Source organism: Sinohyriopsis cumingii, chromosome 9 (genome assembly GCF_028554795.1).
Source record: "Sinohyriopsis cumingii isolate HCF-2022 chromosome 9, ASM2855479v2, whole genome shotgun sequence".
Lineage (NCBI taxonomy): Eukaryota > Metazoa > Mollusca > Bivalvia > Unionida > Unionidae > Sinohyriopsis > Sinohyriopsis cumingii.
In genome coordinates this window covers 57759528-57778495 of record NC_142969.1, presented here as the reverse complement: position 1 = coordinate 57778495, position 18968 = coordinate 57759528, and the positions used below count along the sequence as shown (strand labels likewise).

The 18968-nt window shown below is 35.6% G+C and overlaps 1 protein-coding gene across 4 annotated transcripts in view; it reads right to left on the bottom strand.

Moving 5' to 3' along the window:
• LOC149791882 (lymphocyte antigen 75-like) overlaps positions 1-18968 on the bottom strand; it is a 153360-nt gene that overhangs the window by 112118 nt on the left and 22274 nt on the right. For 3 of the 4 annotated variants that reach the window (XM_089970386.1, XM_089970389.1, XM_089970388.1), the window contains exons 9-16: positions 18560-18689; positions 17992-18074; positions 15777-15902; positions 10323-10430; positions 9596-9754; positions 8957-9039; positions 8389-8557; positions 4917-5126 (exon numbers count right to left, since the gene is read on the bottom strand). In XM_089970386.1, coding sequence (XP_089826512.1) covers positions 4917-5126; positions 8389-8557; positions 8957-9039; positions 9596-9754; positions 10323-10430; positions 15777-15902; positions 17992-18074; positions 18560-18689 — 1068 coding nt within the window. The remainder of the gene's footprint in view (positions 1-4916; positions 5127-8388; positions 8558-8956; positions 9040-9595; positions 9755-10322; positions 10431-15776; positions 15903-17991; positions 18075-18559; positions 18690-18968) is intronic. The other variant, XM_089970387.1, reaches the window with a different exon arrangement.

The following is an 18968-nucleotide window of genomic DNA, read 5'->3' as shown; positions in this document are numbered from 1 at the left end:
ATGAATTCATTTAGTTTCCACCTATAAAATGGAATAGCTAAATGTATGCCAAGACTACAATCTAAAAGGTATCCAACAAATGATACAGAGAAAATGGAATAATGTACATGTAATTTCTGCCAGTCAGACTGGTTCACAACAAATGCATAGAGAGCATGTTTACTTAAGTCTGAAATTAAAGTAAACAACAGGAATATATATGTGGAAATAACCAATTTAAAGAAAATATTGCTTTTAGCTTCTTGAACATTCAATGGAAATCAATTTATACTGTTGTTCTTACTTCATTGGTATTTGGCTTACACGGAGAAGCCAATATCTTAGGTAAAGAAAGGTAAAAGCTTTGTTTCATGATTGGTATTCAATAATACTTTTACATCAGTCACATGATTTCCGTAATGGCTTGTGTGGGCCTGTCCAACTAAACTGCAGTGTTTGGATGGTAGCTGCACTTCATGGGAAAAAAGTAAGAACATTACATACATTCATTATGCTTTGGGATGATTGTTACCTGCAATTACACTGCACCAGATGTGTGATGCAGTTTTCAGTGAAATTGCTTATAGGAAAGATTTAATGTGAGAGTGGCATAAAATCCAATTTTGTGCTTGATTCTTTAAGTGAAATCTGAAATGCAGCTGGGGATGAAATATTGTCGCTAAAGTAATAAGAACAATTATTATTATGTTAGCTGCCAAATAAGGTGCAAGGTGCGAATATTACCCAAGAAGCTGCACCACGCCAAGAAGAAGGGTCACCCACGTATCAACACCTACTGTGCAAGCAACCCAGAGAAAACACAGCAGTTCATCAGCAAACTGAAGGAAGCCCTCACCAAAGTGACACCTGATGACACCATTGATTCCAAGTGGTCCCATATCCGTGACTCTGTGTACAAATCAGCCATCACAGCTTACGGGAAGAGGGAGCGAAAGAATGTCGACTGGTATGAGGCAAACTGGGAGGAGATGGAGCCCGTGACTGAGGCAAAGAGGAAAGCCCTTCTGGCATACAAGGCTGCACCTAGCCCCAGAACACTACAAGCCCTCAGGATTGCAAGGAATAACGCCCAGAAGACCGCCCGCCGCTGTGCCAACACCTACTGGCTGAACCTTTGCAACAGTATACAGACAGCTGCTGACACCGGGGATACAAGAGGAATGTATGAGGGTATCAAAAAAGCGACAGGCCCCCCCAGCTACAAGACCGCCCCCCTCAAGTCCAAGACGGGCGAAGTCATCACAGACCAGGGGAAACAACTGCAGCGATGGGTTGAGCACTATCTTGAGCTATATGCAACCCAAAACAATGTCACTGGAACTGCCCTGGACGCCATTCCAGACCTGCCTGTCATGGAGGAGCTAGACACACAGCCCACCCTGGAAGAGCTCGGAAAAGCCATCGATTGCCTTGCCTGTGGGAAGGCTCCTGGAAGCGACAGCATTCCGCCTGAAGTCCTCAAGAGCGGAAAACCAGCACTGCTCCAGTCCCTACACACACTCCTCTGCCTTTGCTGGGAACAGGGATACATCCCACAGGACATGCGTGATGCCAACATCGTCACTTTGTACAAAAACAAAGGAGACCGTAGCGACTGCAACAACTATCGGGGCATCTCCCTCCTCAGCATCGTCGGAAAGGCCTTCGCCCGTGTTGCCTTGGCACGCTTGCAGATCCTAGCCTCCTGCGTCTACCCAGAATCCCAGTGTGGATTTCGAGCCAGCAGGTCAACTGTAGACATGATCTTCTCACTACGTCAGCTGCAGGAGAAGTGTCGCGAGCAGCGGATGCCCCTCTACATTGCCTTCATAGACCTGACGAAGGCGTTTGACATGGTTAGTCGGAGTGGACTCTTCAGACTCCTGCAGAAGATCGGCTGCCCCCCACGTCTGCTTGCTGTCATTATGTCGTTCCACGAGAACATGCACAGCACAGTGTGCTTCAATGGCGCAACATCTGAAGCATTCCCAGTCGTTAGCGGAGTCAAACAAGGCTGTGTCCTTGCACCGACGCTCTTTGCCATCTTCTTTTCCATGCTTTTCCAGTACGCATTCAAGGACTGCAGCGAGGGAGTGTACATCCATACCAGGGCTGACGGCAAGCTGTTCAACATCGCCCGTCTCCATGCTAAGACTAAAGTCACAGAGGTACTCATCCGTGAATTGCTCTTTGCCGACGATGCAGCCTTGACATCACACACGGAAGATGGACTCCAGCAGCTGGTATGCTGCCTCTCCCATGCATGTAAGGAATTTGGACTGACCATCAGTTTGAAGAAAACAAATGTCATGGCACAGGACACAGACTCCCCTCCCTCTGTCTCCATCGATGGGTACAATTTGGAAGTTGTCGAGAACTTCACATACCTCGGGTCTAACATCTCCAGCTCACTCTCCATTGATTCTGAGGTGGGCGGCAGGATTGCCAAGGCAGCAGCAGTGATGGCCAGACTTAACCAGAGGGTCTGGAACAACCCCAACCTCACAGAGAAGACCAAACTGCGTGTCTACCAAGCGTGCGTGCTCAGCTCACTTCTCTACAGCAGCGAAACATGGACCACCTATGCAAGACACGAGAGGAAACTCAACAGCTTCCACCTGAGATGTCTGCGGCGCATTCTGCACATCCAGTGGCAGGACAAAGTACCCAACACAGAGGTTCTAGAACGCGCCAACATGAACAGCATGTTCTCCATACTCAGCGAGAGGCGCCTTCGCTGGCTCGGCCATGTCAAGAGAATGGACCCAGGTCGCATTCCCAAGGACCTGTTATATGGGGAGTTAGCAGAAGGTGCACGACCAACTGGACGACCACATCTGCGCTACAAAGATGTTTGCAAGAAGGATATGAAGACAGCAAACATCAATGTCAACGACTGGGAGAGCTGTGCAAACAACCGTTCCAGCTGGCGTCTAGCTGTCAGGCAGGGAGTTCAAAACGCAGAGGAAAAGAGAAGAATAAAGCAAGCTGAAAAGAGAGCTAAAAAGAAGGATAAGCAAAAGCGTACTTTGGAGCTATGCCATCGTCTCTCGTAGACGGACGGATGCCAAGAGACAAGAGAAGTTTTATAGTATTAAAATTGTTTGTGTAGTGATTTGACTCTCATCACAATCATGTTTTAAAATGATGGAGCAATCCGGAGTTGATAAGTTTTGATTGCAAACCAAAATTAAATAGTAATCAAAATTTGCATGCAGCATTTGTTCTTGAAATAGACTGCAAGCGTGCCAAGAGTACACAAAATGTACATTTAAATCCAAAAATTAAAACAGTAGAGAACAAAAAATCATTACACATAAATTCTCAAGCAATAAAATCTTTTGTTTACAGATGTTACACTGTGAAGTGAGCCAGATATGACTATTACCGGTATGTCATGTTTCTACAGTAGAACACCACAACTGTACAGTGCTCACCATATCAATCCATTTAAGAACTTTGCTATCATAAAAACCCATCACTTCTTTTTTCTATGAAGAGGTCATTAGTTTAACAAAATGCAAATTTTGAATTTTTATATGTTGAGGCTAAATTTGTAATAAGTCACTGTCCTAAAGTTATTGTAAAATTTCTTAACTGTTTATCAATGTAGTATTGCAGCTGTTAATCGCATTTCCACAGACCAAAGAAAAGAACCCATATAAATCAAAGGGTTTTGCCATAAAATTGTATAATTAAAACCATTTATGGCTTGTTTTAGTAGATAAAAGGAATATTTCAATCGTAAGATGTAAACATTTTGTAATGTCATGAGTGGAATATTTGCTTATATCTGCTTTAAAATAAACGGATATCCACTATTTACAGTGCAACATAAAAAAGGGGTAGGATGTATGAAATATGGCGTAAAGCAGGTTTTCACATTCCAGAAAATGTGCAGTGAATTGCACAATGCCATTCTGAGATTGCTGGAACACTGCCTATATTTGAACTTTCAGAAAATTCATCAGATCTTTCATCAGGTCACTAAAGCTTGTTCAGCTGTTCCATTGTTAGTGTGAATATGTATTACTGGATACAAAAACAATTTCTCGGTAACTGACAATATGATGTAAATGATGAACTCAACCCTTCTTATACCAATGGCTGGAAACCTCTTGACAACACGAATGGTCAAATATGTGCTTGCCAGGTACGATATGCATGCACTCGAACGTCTGTGTGTGTGAGATGTGTTCATTAAAGAGCGCAGTGATATGGATAATTTTAAAGATTAGTGCAGATATATTGTTTACGCTTACGTATACACTTATAAACTCTCAAAAGCACATTTGAGACTATGAAATATGACTGAAATTGATACAGTCATATCATTTTGTTCACATCAAATTATTACACTTGTTTGATGGACAGAGATTCAAATATAAATTTTGGCGTGTAATGTCATCATTCCAAATCAATCCTTTGTTCAGATTAGATCCAGTTATTTTTAGATTCTACTGAAAAAATCTGCAAGATCATAACTCGAAATAATTTCACACTCATTATCCTGGTCTCTCTCTTTCTCTCTCTCTCTCTCAATATACATATATATGGTGAATAACAGTCCTTTCAAGTGCACTGGATCCAGCAAGGGATCACATTTGTCAGGGATTTATTAAATGTAATAAACTGACTACGAACAGTGCAAAACTAGTACCTAGCTAGATCTTAAGGAGTCCTTTTCAAAACATAGAAAATACGGTTTTATTGTGTGCATAGAAATTGTAATTGCATCAGGCATTGTTTGTTCATAGTATGATTGTACTTTGCGCTTCATTATATGTTTCTAACATTTAAATTTTGAATAACATCTCAGATGGACTCTAAATATGACAGGTTACCTGAGGTATTGGGTCCATACAAATTAGATTCTCTAAAAATACTCATGCTTGAAATGGCAATTATAAAAGTAAAATCATTTCGGCAAAACTTACTATGCATCCTATGGTGAATGATGACACTACCAATGTTGTACTGGGTACCAAGGTCCACCTCCCACCATGGGTTGAATTCTCTGCTGGTGTGAGAACACATGTTGCCAGCTGTCAAACTGTAACCAATATTGCTGTCAACAGCAAAACTGGCCACGTGCATCAAATGAATACTTGATTGTTTGGCAGTTTTTCCAACCGCTATATTCCTCACTAGCAAAATTAAAATAATGAAGTTCTTAGTAACATTTGAAAGCCACTGATTCCACAAACTGATTAATTACTATTGTATGCTGCAAATTATCAGTAGTGATACTAAGAGAATATATGCTGTGGTTTGCACCGAGACAAGGAAATTCCAGTCAAGGGGTTACATAAGTTTTCTTGCCATAAGGCTCTGCATGTATAGGATTTAATGTTTAACATTGCAAATAGATATCGACCACTCAAGTGAAACTCATACATAGATTAGCTTAACTAGATTAATAACAACTTCTATTAATGTGCAAAAGAAAAAAACAGTAAATGGGAATTTGTGCACTATGATTATGTAGACAGTCCATCAAAATACAACTCAGACTGGTACTTTCATCATTTTAAAAGTTATCCACTAAAAGCTGAGGATAATAAAAAATACTGACAATGAATTTGATATATCCATAAAATGCTAAGAAATATTGGAAGAGGAAACAGTAGTATGGAAATAAACTGTGTTAATTTTGTAGGAATAACATGGAGAGAAAAGTACATTCTGAAATATTGATTATATTTCAAAAAGAAGGATGCAATGATATCAAAATTGTTTATTTTTGCTCATTCAAAACTTGCTCAACAAGACAGTGATTAACAATAAGATCCCTCTGAGGGGTTTCCTACTTTATATTTTCATGAAATAAGAAGAAATAACAGATCAAAGGATAAATAGCTTTAGGTTTGTGGGAAAGTCGATTGAAGAGCATTTAAAATATTTAAATGATGAATGGGTCAAATAAACACTGCAACATTTTACAATAGGCAGCCAAAATATTTGATGAACGACATTTATCCATACAAATGCAAGGATATCATGAAAAGTCTAACAAAATAGTTATACCACCAGTAATTAAAATTGTTATGCCTTGTCTGCATTTTCTGTCTAGTGACAGGCTGTAAATGTTATCTAATACTGCTTTGGAGCAATTTACACATTGGTCAATTCTGGGGACTACTTTTGGGTCTACCTGACCTCCACTGTCAAGCTTTTTTATCTATTCTGTAATAATGTCTAAAGGGTCTGAGGTTTTTCCAACAATAACATACATATATCAGACAATCAGTGTTTCCTTTAAGAAACCTGTACTTAGGCTTCACAAATATTTTAATTAAACTTCATACAGCAGGCGAAAGGTAAGGACCAAAATATGTAGTCTAGATTAACACATGAGCAATTTCATATAATTACCTGGACTAAATAAGGGAGTCAACTGTTAAAATTAGTGTATAAGGAGAGGGTTCTCCCTAAAAAACAAGTTCAGCCAGTATTATAAAGAGAGAAACAAATATATAAAATAAACACAATATTAGCTACATTTGTATTTATCACTATAAATATGCATTACAGGAGAGGAAAAACATGGATTTTTATGTTTCATCATGATACAAAATCCCACCTCCCTTTCAGCATAATTGATTGTGTTTCAGTCAGTGGTCCACAGAGGTATAAGATATATGCAAGTAACTTTACCATTGCAGTGGTTTGTGTATGTGAGTTATTTGGGACTGATGTCTCCATTATTGACTGTAAAATAAACAAGATTAAGATACTGTGGTGGTATGTGGGAATGAGTATAACTGCTCCCTACAATTCAAATGATAACGTGTTTCACCTTGTGTGTATCATGCTTAATTAAGCAGGCATCAGTGGTCTATTAATTCACTCAAACAAGTGGATAAATTAGTTGACATATAACTTCGGGCGAGAAACTTATAAGACCTCGATTATGTCTGTTGCTTGGTTGAGTATGCCAGATAACTGAGTAAAGGCTGTTTAACCTGGATTGAGAAACTGTTACAATTGTTCACAGAAGGTACTGAAAAAAACATGCAATAATTCATTACTGTCTATTCCCGTGTAAACTATTAGTCATACTATACATGTAACCATTGTAGTCATTGGTTGTTGATGTTGCTGGTGTAGCTCCTGTTTTGAATATGGATATTAATTTTCCTAAAGTTAGAATAGTGGCTGATTATAGTAATTGTAAGCACATATGTTCATGTTCAAAATTCTGTTGCTTTTAAGAGATAGACATAAAATAGTAAGGATTATAATGCTAGTTTTTGATCACTGACCAGTCGCATGTATTGTTTTTTCATGTGGCTTAGATCTGAACTTAGAAGTAATTAAAATTTAGTGTCTTATACGTTTGAGAAACTAATTACCATTCATCAACCTAAATATCTTTACCATAAAAATAACATATTTTAGAAACAGAAAAACTATGTTGTTCATTAAACCTCATGTATAGGTCTCTTCTAACTTTAAGTGCATAGACTGTATATGGTTTTAAGTGACTGATGCAGCATTGTTGAAATAAAGCTTTACACTTCTTGATATTAAAATCCTTTCTTTTGCAATACACCTACTGAATTATGACTTATTGAATATACAATTTTATAACATTTCTGAAAAAATAGACTTACATGCTTATCTCATGAAAAAAGAAATTTATTAGCCCTAAATGACAAAATGTCAGAATCATTCAATCAACCACTCTTCTTACTTCAAAAACATATCACATAACATTATGGACTCTATGCATTCAAAACAAGGTGTACACCCTTAAAAATACCACCATAACAACATTTATTTCCAAAAATGTGCCCCTCTCCCACCTTTCTTGTTTACTATTCTTTTAATTAACCGTGTGTATTGTTATGAATAATATAATATTTGAAATATATGCCACCTAAATTTTCACCAGAAGTACTGCAAATAATTTAATGGGTTCTTTATTGCAGAATGTCTGCTTATAATTTTTCATATTAATATCAATTTAGAGTATGGTGGATGCTGCAAGATATCATATATATATTAAATTTTATACAGACACAGACATAATTATAGGTTGGAAATGTTGCTGTATTCATGCCTGGAGACCCTGTGTTGGTATCTTGTACAATTTGCTAATGTTAAATAACAGATGACATGTGATTGGGTATAAAACTTAACTGTGACGTTGGCATTTTGGACATCAGAAATGAAAATTTAATTGATCTCTCAGAAGAACTGTCCTCTTTAGCCATACATGTGTGGACTCTTTGAAAGGTTGCATCAATAGACCTGGAAGTCATATTAGAATCTGAAACAATGTTTGCCTTTGCAGGACACAAACACTGTCCTTTTGATCGCACATTCTGAGTCCATTTTCTGTAAACAAAATCAGTGAATTGGTGGTTGAAAGATCTGAATGCAAGGAAAACTGATTAATCTTACCTGCCGTTCTCTGACAAACAAATCCCAATTTGAATGCACATGGATAGTCTATCCATTTGCCGTGGTCTTTAGTTCCAATGCTGGAGCCCATTGCAACGCAGTTCTCACTGTACATGTTGCCAATAATCTTGTTATCAGGTTCAAGACGTCTCCAGTAGGTTAGAGAGACCTGAGAAGGGCAATATTACCATTTGTTTAAAGAAAATCATTTGAGGCTTCAGACTAACTGTGTGTAAGATTCAAATTGCTTGAGGACAGATTTCAATTTACAGTATAACTTCACCGCTTTAGAAACATGGCTGCAAAATAAGATAAGCCCCTTCAAACCATGACTGCGTTAAAAATATTATCATGAAGCACTATCATGGAATCAGACCACATGCCTGTTTTCTTGAGTTTGTTGAACTCTACTACAGATCAAAGCCAAAAGGTAACAAAACATTTTATAATCAATTTAAATTCGCACTATTGGGATTAATATAAACATTTCAAACGTTAAAATTCTCCCTTCTTATTAGCAATTCATTAGAAGTAATATACTATAAAGTTGAAGCAATAATAAATATACCTGGTCATTTTGGTCCAGCCACACAAACTTGTTTTCCTGCTCTCTGTCATTTAACCCAATCCATACTTCCTGCTGGATGTCTCCTAGCAAAAATAATATTGTTAAACCAGACCTCTCACATGGCTTCATCACATCTAAGCCACAAGAGTAGTCAGATAAAGGTCTATGCAAACTTCTGCATTGGTTACAACATTGTTTACAACAAATTGGGTAAAGATAATGATTGTTGAAATTTTGGACAGCATTCTTAGTTAAACTTTAATTACAAAATGCACTAACCACTAGGCCACCGGAGCGGTCAGAATATCCTGATCTATTAAACCCATAAATGTAATAAAGTTTAGTAAATGTAATAACCATAATAATAAATTTGTTTTACCACATTTATGGCTGACTTTGTGACATTCATTATAGTTTATAACATTTTATCTGGAACAATTGCAAAAATAACCAAGGTTTATGACATTTATCGGTTTAGCAAAGATACACAGGAATAATTTAGTGTAAAATGACTGTGACTGGTGCATCATAGCAACAGTCCAAGCTGCATTTCCTTGAGAACCCCTTGACAAAAGAATGTGTATACTTTTTGAATATCTTAAAAAGACATAGTCTATTTGAGTAAATGTGTTGTATTACTTGACAAGAGCTTCTGATGTTGTTCATTGGCTATGACTGCCAGGTCACCACCATCCTGTTGGCACTTCGACCGGGCTTCAAACCATGTGACCGGCTCAGTGTTGACCTTGAAGCAATCTGGTATACTGGCAAGCCAGTTGTTCTGACATTTAGTTTCAGCTGGAGACAGAAAATGTGAAAAACATTAATATAGGACCGTAAAGGATGAGTTTAATATAAACAAGATTTCTATATTATTCATGGCGACATTCACAGTGAGCATCTTTCACAAATATTGTCTTTAACTATTATGTAGAATTTATTACAGACATTCAGATATTCAATTTTAATATACACATTTACAATGCTTTCTACGACAAAGCCAGTAAAATTTGTACTTTAACAAAAACTGTCCTTTCTCAACCTAGACGAAAAATCTAAGCAAACAATCTCACGTTTGGTAAATGCTAAAAATAATTTAACTTTAATACATTTAAAAACTGAATTTAAAATATACTTTTCCTTTATGCCCATTGTCTATAGCTATACTTGACAAATGTTATTTATTCCTAGTCGCAACAGAAGGTGTAATATAGATCTGATAATTATATACAACTTTAATTTATGCTATTACAGTACTTTCTGTCACAAAAGCAGTACAATCTGGCCCTTTACATAAGATGGTCTTTCTCAAACTAGATGAAAAATCTATACAAGCAGCATAAACAGTTTGGTAAATGCTGCTTACGGAAGACAGTAGGAGGTGGTTGGACTGGAACTTTAGTCGGAGCTGTGCATATAACTCCTCTCTCTGTCAAACAATCTGCACTTATCTGCCATTTTAAGTCTCTGTCATCTGCAATTGTAATGTTGATGATAAAAGAGAGGAATAAGGGGGAACGCTTGCTGTCATCAAATACTCGGTAACTGAAATTAACACAGAAAGCACTTTTCATGAAATTTACTTACTGAGCAGCCCAGATATTATATAATGGATAGCATCCTTACCTCATTTCATTTCAGAGCAATTTCTGTTTCAACTACAATCATCAATAATTTACCCATTTCTACTCCTTTGGCTTCAGAAAACAGTCTATCATTTTATACTACATTTAAGATGCATATGTAGAAATAGACAGAATGGCTGAGTGATTTTCTAATGGCAAACTTGATAATATAATAATACTTCTCACATCCTGGCAACAATGTCCTACATTATTCAGAACAGTTTACATTCAGTTTAGAGAAATACTGTATCGATACTAACTCAAAACAATGCAAATTTTATGTAATGGATCATATAATTTTCTTTCGTTTTTCACGAATACAACAGTTTACACTAAATATTGGATCAGGATGCACATATAATGGTTGCTATATCTTAGGTACATAACGCATGACACTGACTTTCACCTTTCGTACTCACCATCAACTTTTATCTGACCATCTTTGCCCATGTAGCATTGGTGATTTTCATTGGCAGATATACTTAGTATCATATTAATTCACTTACCTCTTATAATTATACACCTGAAAAGTTTAATTAATGGAACATTCCAATAGAGATAATGCAGAATCAATGTTATACTTTATACACAGGCACCCAAGAACGTCTCAAAACTATCAAACAAAAACCTTTTGTCTTTCTCTATATACCACACATATGCATCTGCATGTGTGTTAAGACTGGAATGTTCTATGACACCTTTAACGTATAGTTAATTGTTGTTTGATGTTTGAAAGTGTTACGTAGTGAAGAAATCTTTTTTGTAGGTAACTTACCTGTTATGTTACACTTTCAAAGCTATCAGTGCATTCATGTGAGTAAATGTCCTATCCTTTAAATTTAAGTGTTGTTGTTTTTGTTGTTGTTGGGTTTAATGCCATTTTTCAGCACAGGATAGGCTATGCATGGCAGCCAGTATTAATGGTGGAGGAAGAACCCAGGAAAACCCCGGACCCACGAGAAGCTACTGGTATTAGCTTTCTCACATACCGACATTGGCTGAATCCTAGATTTGAACCCATGCAAACAGAGGTGAGATGGCAGTGATTCGTAATGGAGAGCGCTTAAGACCACTCGGGCACTCGGGGGACCCAATTTAAGTGTCGTTTCTATAAAATGTTCCCGTGTCTCTAATGTTTTCTTCAATTAAATTTTAGGCAGCTGTTAAACAGATTGCCCCAAAAATTTAAAGGTATTATACAAAAACCTAACTTTCCTTTCATTTCCATATTTTGTCATTGCTTCATCAGTCAATCAATTAACAAATCAAAGATGAAAAAAAAATATTACTGATAAGTGTTAGCTATTATTTTACCTCTTCATAAGGACAAACAGGTAAATGCCATAACCAGTCTTGTTGCAAATGATATATGGTATGCTGCCATGCACTCTTTGTACATGCTCTACACCATGTCTGAACTCGTTTTTTATATCATTTTCCACAAATTTGTCATGTATTTAATTGTTTGTTTTTCATCTTACCATAGGTTTTCTTTTTCAGTCTTAATTATACAACATTTTTACAGCACTATCACATGCATATAAAATACAACATTTTTTTTCTCAGCTATTGGCCAATGTATTATGCATTAGTTAAGCAGATACAAATGACACCTGGTAAAATGTATTTATTGTCCAGTGTTGTGCCTTCAAGAAATGTGCACACATTTGGCATGATAATATATCAGTGACTGCATTGCTTTTGGCTTCATATGCCCCTGACATTGCAAAAGAAGCATGTAATGCCATGTCTGCCTGACACTCCATGCCTGTATGCCAATAGCAAACCTACTGCACAGCTATTTTCATTGCATGCTTCGCTTTTACATGCTGACTCAAAATCACAATAAATAATACACACAGATTGTAATTATTATTCATAGCTCATGATGTTTTACAAAATAACCTTCTTCAGACATTATGACCCCCCAGTTATATTTGTCTTAACAGTCTCTTGTATTCAACAGTTTTGGTGTGTACTGAAATAATTAAAACATGTTTTGCAGATATACTTCTGTCCAATAGATCTATATATTTGTAATGAAATTGATGCTAACAAATATTTTATTTGAATATAATACAAGGTATCTTCCATCTCTGTGGTTATCATTTCCACCATGTTACGGTATAATTAACATAACAACTTGTATATCTCCCTCTATTTTGAGGTTTCTAAACTTGACAAAGTTACTCTCCATATCACTGTCTCACTTCCAATATTCCATACACATTTATACAATTCATTTTCATGTTTTTTTTAAAAAGATCCTAATGTTTTACTTGAAGGTACTTCTACTAATGACTGTATCGATCTAAAGTGTATTTTCATCGTCTATTTTCATCATCATTTGTTGTATTTAACACAGATTCTTTGAGCATAATTGCTTTTGTGTTCTTATCATCAACAGATACCTATCTATGAGCCATGCTAAATATGTAATCCTGTCAAATGTCGAATGTATACTTTCATTATATTTCATCTGGTATGTACACTGTAAGAAAAAGCAATCACTGACAATTCAAATTTCATATGTATTGCAATATATTTTGAAACGTTTTTCTATAGCAAACATTTATAAACTATATTGAATCTCTCTATGGCATTAGCCATGTTATAGGTTTGGACACCTTGCGTAACAACTGTTCCAGAGCTAAAACACTGTTTTTTTTTCATTCTAAGTGTGGTCTTTTTTAAATGGGATTCAATGTGATTGTAAAATGCATAGAAAATCTTGATTTTTAATGATATTAGATCTAAACTCCTTTACATTTCTCATCCATTATTATATTAGTCTTTCCATGACAATGCTGGTTATATTTGCTTATTCAAACATGTCATTTCCATTATAAAATTAAATTACGCTGATATGGTTTATATTTATAGTTTGCATTATACATTTTTTATACATAGCAATTGTTAATATTAAAGATGGTTTTATTTTTCTTAATTGTTTTCTTGTCGGTTCATCGATTCTGAAAGACATGTATATATATATATATATATATATATATATATATATATATATATATATACGTATCTATCTATCTATCTATCTATCTATCACAAGGTTGAACATGGTTAACTATTTTAGGTGCTTAAATATCACATTTCAATGTATGTTTCGCTACTTGGCATATGTATTTGACTATATAGCCTTTAACCCTCATAATAAATTGTAGCAAAATCAGATCTAATCCCTCTAGTGAGTCTATAAATGAAGGCAGAAATTTCTGGTGTTTTGGGTGCTCCTGAACATCCAAATGGACAGGTTCATTGCACATTCTTGCCGTGAATTTGGTGGGATGTCACCTTGTTGTTTTGCTTTTTTTAAAAATCACAAGGCATGTCATTGAAGTACTTCAGTTTCATTGGCAATTTAACCACCAATCAAGCTGCAAACTTAAAACAAAAAAGTATTAGTTTCTGAAGTACTTCAACATGGATGCATTGTGATACCATTCTCTGAAAATTTCAGGTGCACCATAGTTTACAAGCCTGTACTCTGAATTAATGTTAGCTCATACCCTCGACACCAATTTGATGTTATGCTAGCTTGACTCGGAAAAAGCAAGCCAATATTTCTCAGATTTAAATTAATGAATCGATCTCAGAAAGAAGTTGTGTTCAGTGTATAATGTTCTTGTTTTTATCAACATTTCCTCATTCTGTTTGTAATACTTTTTTAAAATATTAAAATGTATACGGTTGTCTGTGCTGCTACTCAGATATACATTATATACACATTCTTTTCAATTAAGACAAAATTTGAAGCATTTATTGTATCGAGGATTTCAAACCATTTCTTGAAATCTCATCTTCTATTTTGTGTAGTATGTTCAAGAAAACAACAGAAAGTACTGCACAATATATTTTTAACTGCATCATTTTTAGAATATACAATAACTTTGTAGTCTTGCGAATGGTTTAGACATCCGTCGATAGAGAAGACATTTTCTTTAGATGAATGAATAATAAATTTATTTCATCGAGAGGGTGAAAATAGCAGTATTTTCATGAGTGGCAAAGCCACAAATAAAAATACATAAGTTTTTCACCCATGAGATGAAACATATTCGTTATTCTCTCATAGCAAGCAAATATACTATTTATTTCATGCTCAAACATATTGGCAGGCATAATGTATAACATAATGTAGTAGATTTCTTACTCAAACATATTGGCAGGCATAATGTATAACATAATGTAGTAGATTTCTTACTCAAACATATTGGCAGGCATAATGTATAACATAATGTAGTAGATTTCTTACTGGATCCTGCCGATGACAGTGGTTTACCGTTTATGCGATGCTGTTTTTATCATTTTCTCACAGAAAATATAAATAGTAACGAAGGTTACACAAAGAGTATTAAGAAAAAATAATTTGCTCCTTTTTTGGTTTTCAACTCAGCATTAGAGGTAGGCGTCCATATATACCACTCGACTATGTTAGTGTCTAAGGAAAAAATCAGATTTCTTGGTTATATTAAATGTGTCTATTTACAAGCAGTGATAAATATGATATTTGTTCAATCAAGCAAACTATCAGGATCATTTCTCAAAGAAAATTATCTAATCATTGGCTAGCATTAAATAAAGTGAAGAATTAATTTCAGAGGAAAGGCACACTTTATATCTGTAACTACTATATTAAAATCTATAATAGTTTGAAAGAATTATTAATAGTACTAATAGTACAGATCTGAGACTATAATAAAATATTTAATTACTGAAATGATTCAGTGCTGCAGCTCAAAGTCATTTATCTTGTATTTAATAATGGCATTAATGTAATATCACAATCTAGTCTGTGAAGACAATATCAAACACGTAAAAAATCAGAAAAGACGACAGAGGAAAGGGTAATACCTGTAATCTGGTACTTGTAATGATTTTCAAAAGACCCCTAATTAGTACTGGTACTTGTAATGATTTTCAAAAGACCCCTAATTAGTACTGGTACTTGTAATGATTTTCAAAAGACCCCTAATTAGTACTGGTACTTGTAATGATTTTCAAAAGACCCCTAATTAGTACTGGTCAATTGATGTTCAATTGTAATTCTAATGTTCTTTTTTCCCTGTATGCAAAATAAATAAAATGATTGATCTGGCTATCTCAAATCCAAAGTCAATAGCTGTAGCCTAAAATATTGATAGAGACGATCGTTTCATTGTTTGACTGCCTATGTTTACCTCTCAAGATATAAGCACATATAGTCGAAGCATTAGCATCAGTCTTCATTGCATTTTCAGCCCACATAGAACTTGTTATGTTGGCAGCATCTCCAGACAGCCATGACCAGGAACCATCTTTTCCTACTCCAATAAAAAGACATATATAAGACATCAGATCCATCAGAGCAAAGAGGTTACTATATCTATTATATCTATATAATACCCTTGTTAATGTAACTAATGGCGCAGACATTAGAACTAAATTATGGTATCATAGACCTTTGGTGAATTGGAGACAGTTTTGCCATATCTGTTCATCACTATTCTCTATTAACAAAGACATTATGTAGCATTTGTTTTGCACACCCATACAAAAATATGAAAACCTTTAAGACTGTTAAGTTGTGTTAATTCCTGAACTCTTGATTTTGGTATGTGAGATTTGGTTTATTAACGTAGCTTTAAACAATTTTCAGTCATATCGCTATGATGTCTGCAGTGTGACGGTTTATAGTGATGTTCAGCAAATGGGCATCATGCTGCTGACATGTAGCATAATGTCTCACCCAGTCATATTATCCTGACACCAGACTGACCAGTCCTAACATTAACCTCTTAATGCTGAGTGCCAAGCAAGGCAGCTGCTAGTACCAATCTATAAGTCTTTGGTATGACTCAGCTGGGGGGTTTGAACCTGCAACTTCCCACATCCGAGGTGGTCATTATAACCACCTATGTGATCAGAGTGGTCTCTGCTGATACGATGGGACATAAAAAAAATCAATGCATTGAAAATTCATATCAGTCCGTTTATGTTAAATACTGCAACAGTTTCCTGATAATATTTATGACGCTGTAAATGTTTGAGTTGCTAAATACTATTCAGACAGTTAGGTTTATGTCTGCTTCTAACATACAATTCATTCTCGGTTGGCAAAAACATATTGATGAATATCAATATCGCCACTAGGGCTGTCAACGGGTACTTGGGTACCCGACCGTATTGAAAAACCCGGGTATTGAAACGTAAACGCGCGTACCCGTAAAAAAAAAATCGCCACACTCGCCAACCACTTCAAACAGGTGTGACAGCTAAGGCTTTAATTAGAAACCAGATCCCTGCTTAATATAAATAAACAATACATCAGAGAGTCTGTTTGGATTAATAAAATTCATTGGCATTGTGCAACAGGACAAACTGTTATCCCCGAGGCATTATATACCAAGGTTAAAACATAGCATTGTTCTACAGGTAATAAACCTCTTTGTAGACGATAACTATTGATTGTGGGTGCTAAATGATCGGTACATTGCGTGCTCTTTTAATGAAATCCAGATGGATACCTTTGATTTCCGAACACACATGTCGAAGAAATCCCACAATTTATATTATGAACAATTATCACCTAGACACCTTGAAATCTTCGTACACACACACACACACACAAACAAAGACCGTTTTAACGCATTACTCTTGACATGTGGTAAAGCTGCTTTACACGCATGCATGGGTAATTCAAATCTGCGGTCAAAAGCCGATGAATAAACGTGGTCTGTTCTAACAAGGACTTATACTTAAAAAAAAGGTGAGTGTTCTAAAGGATTTAACGCGGCTGATCACAGTGATCATTAAAAGTTGGATTATACCTACCATCTGTGTACAAAGGTCATTCTAAATAAATTTATTAATTAATAGCATGCGGTCAGATAACAATTAGTTGGTCTATGGTTGTACATGTCATTCATGTGCTAACGGGTACCCGGGTTGGTTTTTCATGATTTTTGACAGCCCTAATCGCCACATAAAGCAACAAGATTTTTAATCAACTTTATATGCAAAGTAATTAGCTTCAAAAGACTTACCGCTGATCATTTCTTATTTTGTTTTGTAGCGAGGTAACAAATTTATTACATAATTACTTAATGTTACATGGCTGATTAAGATGTTCAAAATAGATGTTCAGTTCATAATTCCATATCATACACCTAGACTAGAATGCATTAATACTTTCACATACTGCATATCAAAATTCTATGTTTCTCATTCATTATAAATTTCAGTGACATTGTAAACCTAAAATTATTTAAAAAGTGTAAAAGAGGAGGCAAGACTGCATTTGTGTGTTGAATGAATGGAAATAAATAATGAAACCCAGATAAAAGACCAGTATCTTGGCTGCAATAATTTCTAATGCAGTAATATTCAAATTCAAAATAAACATATCATTCATACCTGAAATTCCAAGCCACATGCTGTCAACATCCTGACCAAAGTTTTCTTGTAATTCGTTGAACAAAAACTGTATTTCATCACCGCTGAAAGAAATATCCATATACATTATCAACAGCATTGTGTCCGATGGGCACCATATGTACTCGTGTATAAGTCAAATCCAACAGCAAACCATATACCTTGATCTGATCCTGCATAATGCACTGGCATATATGGTTCTATACTGTTTGTTCTACTCATTACTAGCACATAAAATGCATGGAACCTGTTCTGCCAGTACAGTACGAGATGGCAGATCTGGCTCTGGTGAGTTTGCACTTGGATTTGACTTATAAGAAATATATATTGTATAGCTCTTAGCCTAAATATCTGTTTAATCAAAAGCCCATCTGCATGAACAAGCTTGGTCTTCTAGTTCAAGTATAATGCACTAAATTAACATCATCAATGAATTTAGACACCAAACTTTTATTGTGAAAAATGTAAAAGATAATGATTAAATAGAGTTTTACTAGTTCCTGCATACATATGTTAGTGGTCCATGTCAAATTAACTCAAATGGCCTTACCTGTTCATTTGAATAAGCGTAGCCCCTCGCAAGTTGCAGAATGCAACAGAGTCCTTCCATGACATTGTTTTCTGACTGAAGAAGAAATAGCAGCGTCCTTCTCTCTGCACCCAACCATCAGAACACAGGCCTTAAAACAAAAAACAGAAATGTCATTCTAAGTATCATCCTGGCAACCGCTGTGTAATCGTACTGCTCACTCATGATTAATCATGTTCATGAGGGAATGTCAAGAACTTGTCATCTATGCTATTTGCCTGACTCAAAGTTTTGAACATCATGTGACTACATCCAGTTTAAAATGTCTGGCTTACAGAAAGCAAGCATTATTACATCATGTCTAAAGAGTATACTAATTGATCCACTGTATAATTGTAACAAGACAGCAATTAGAACCTGCATTTAGTAT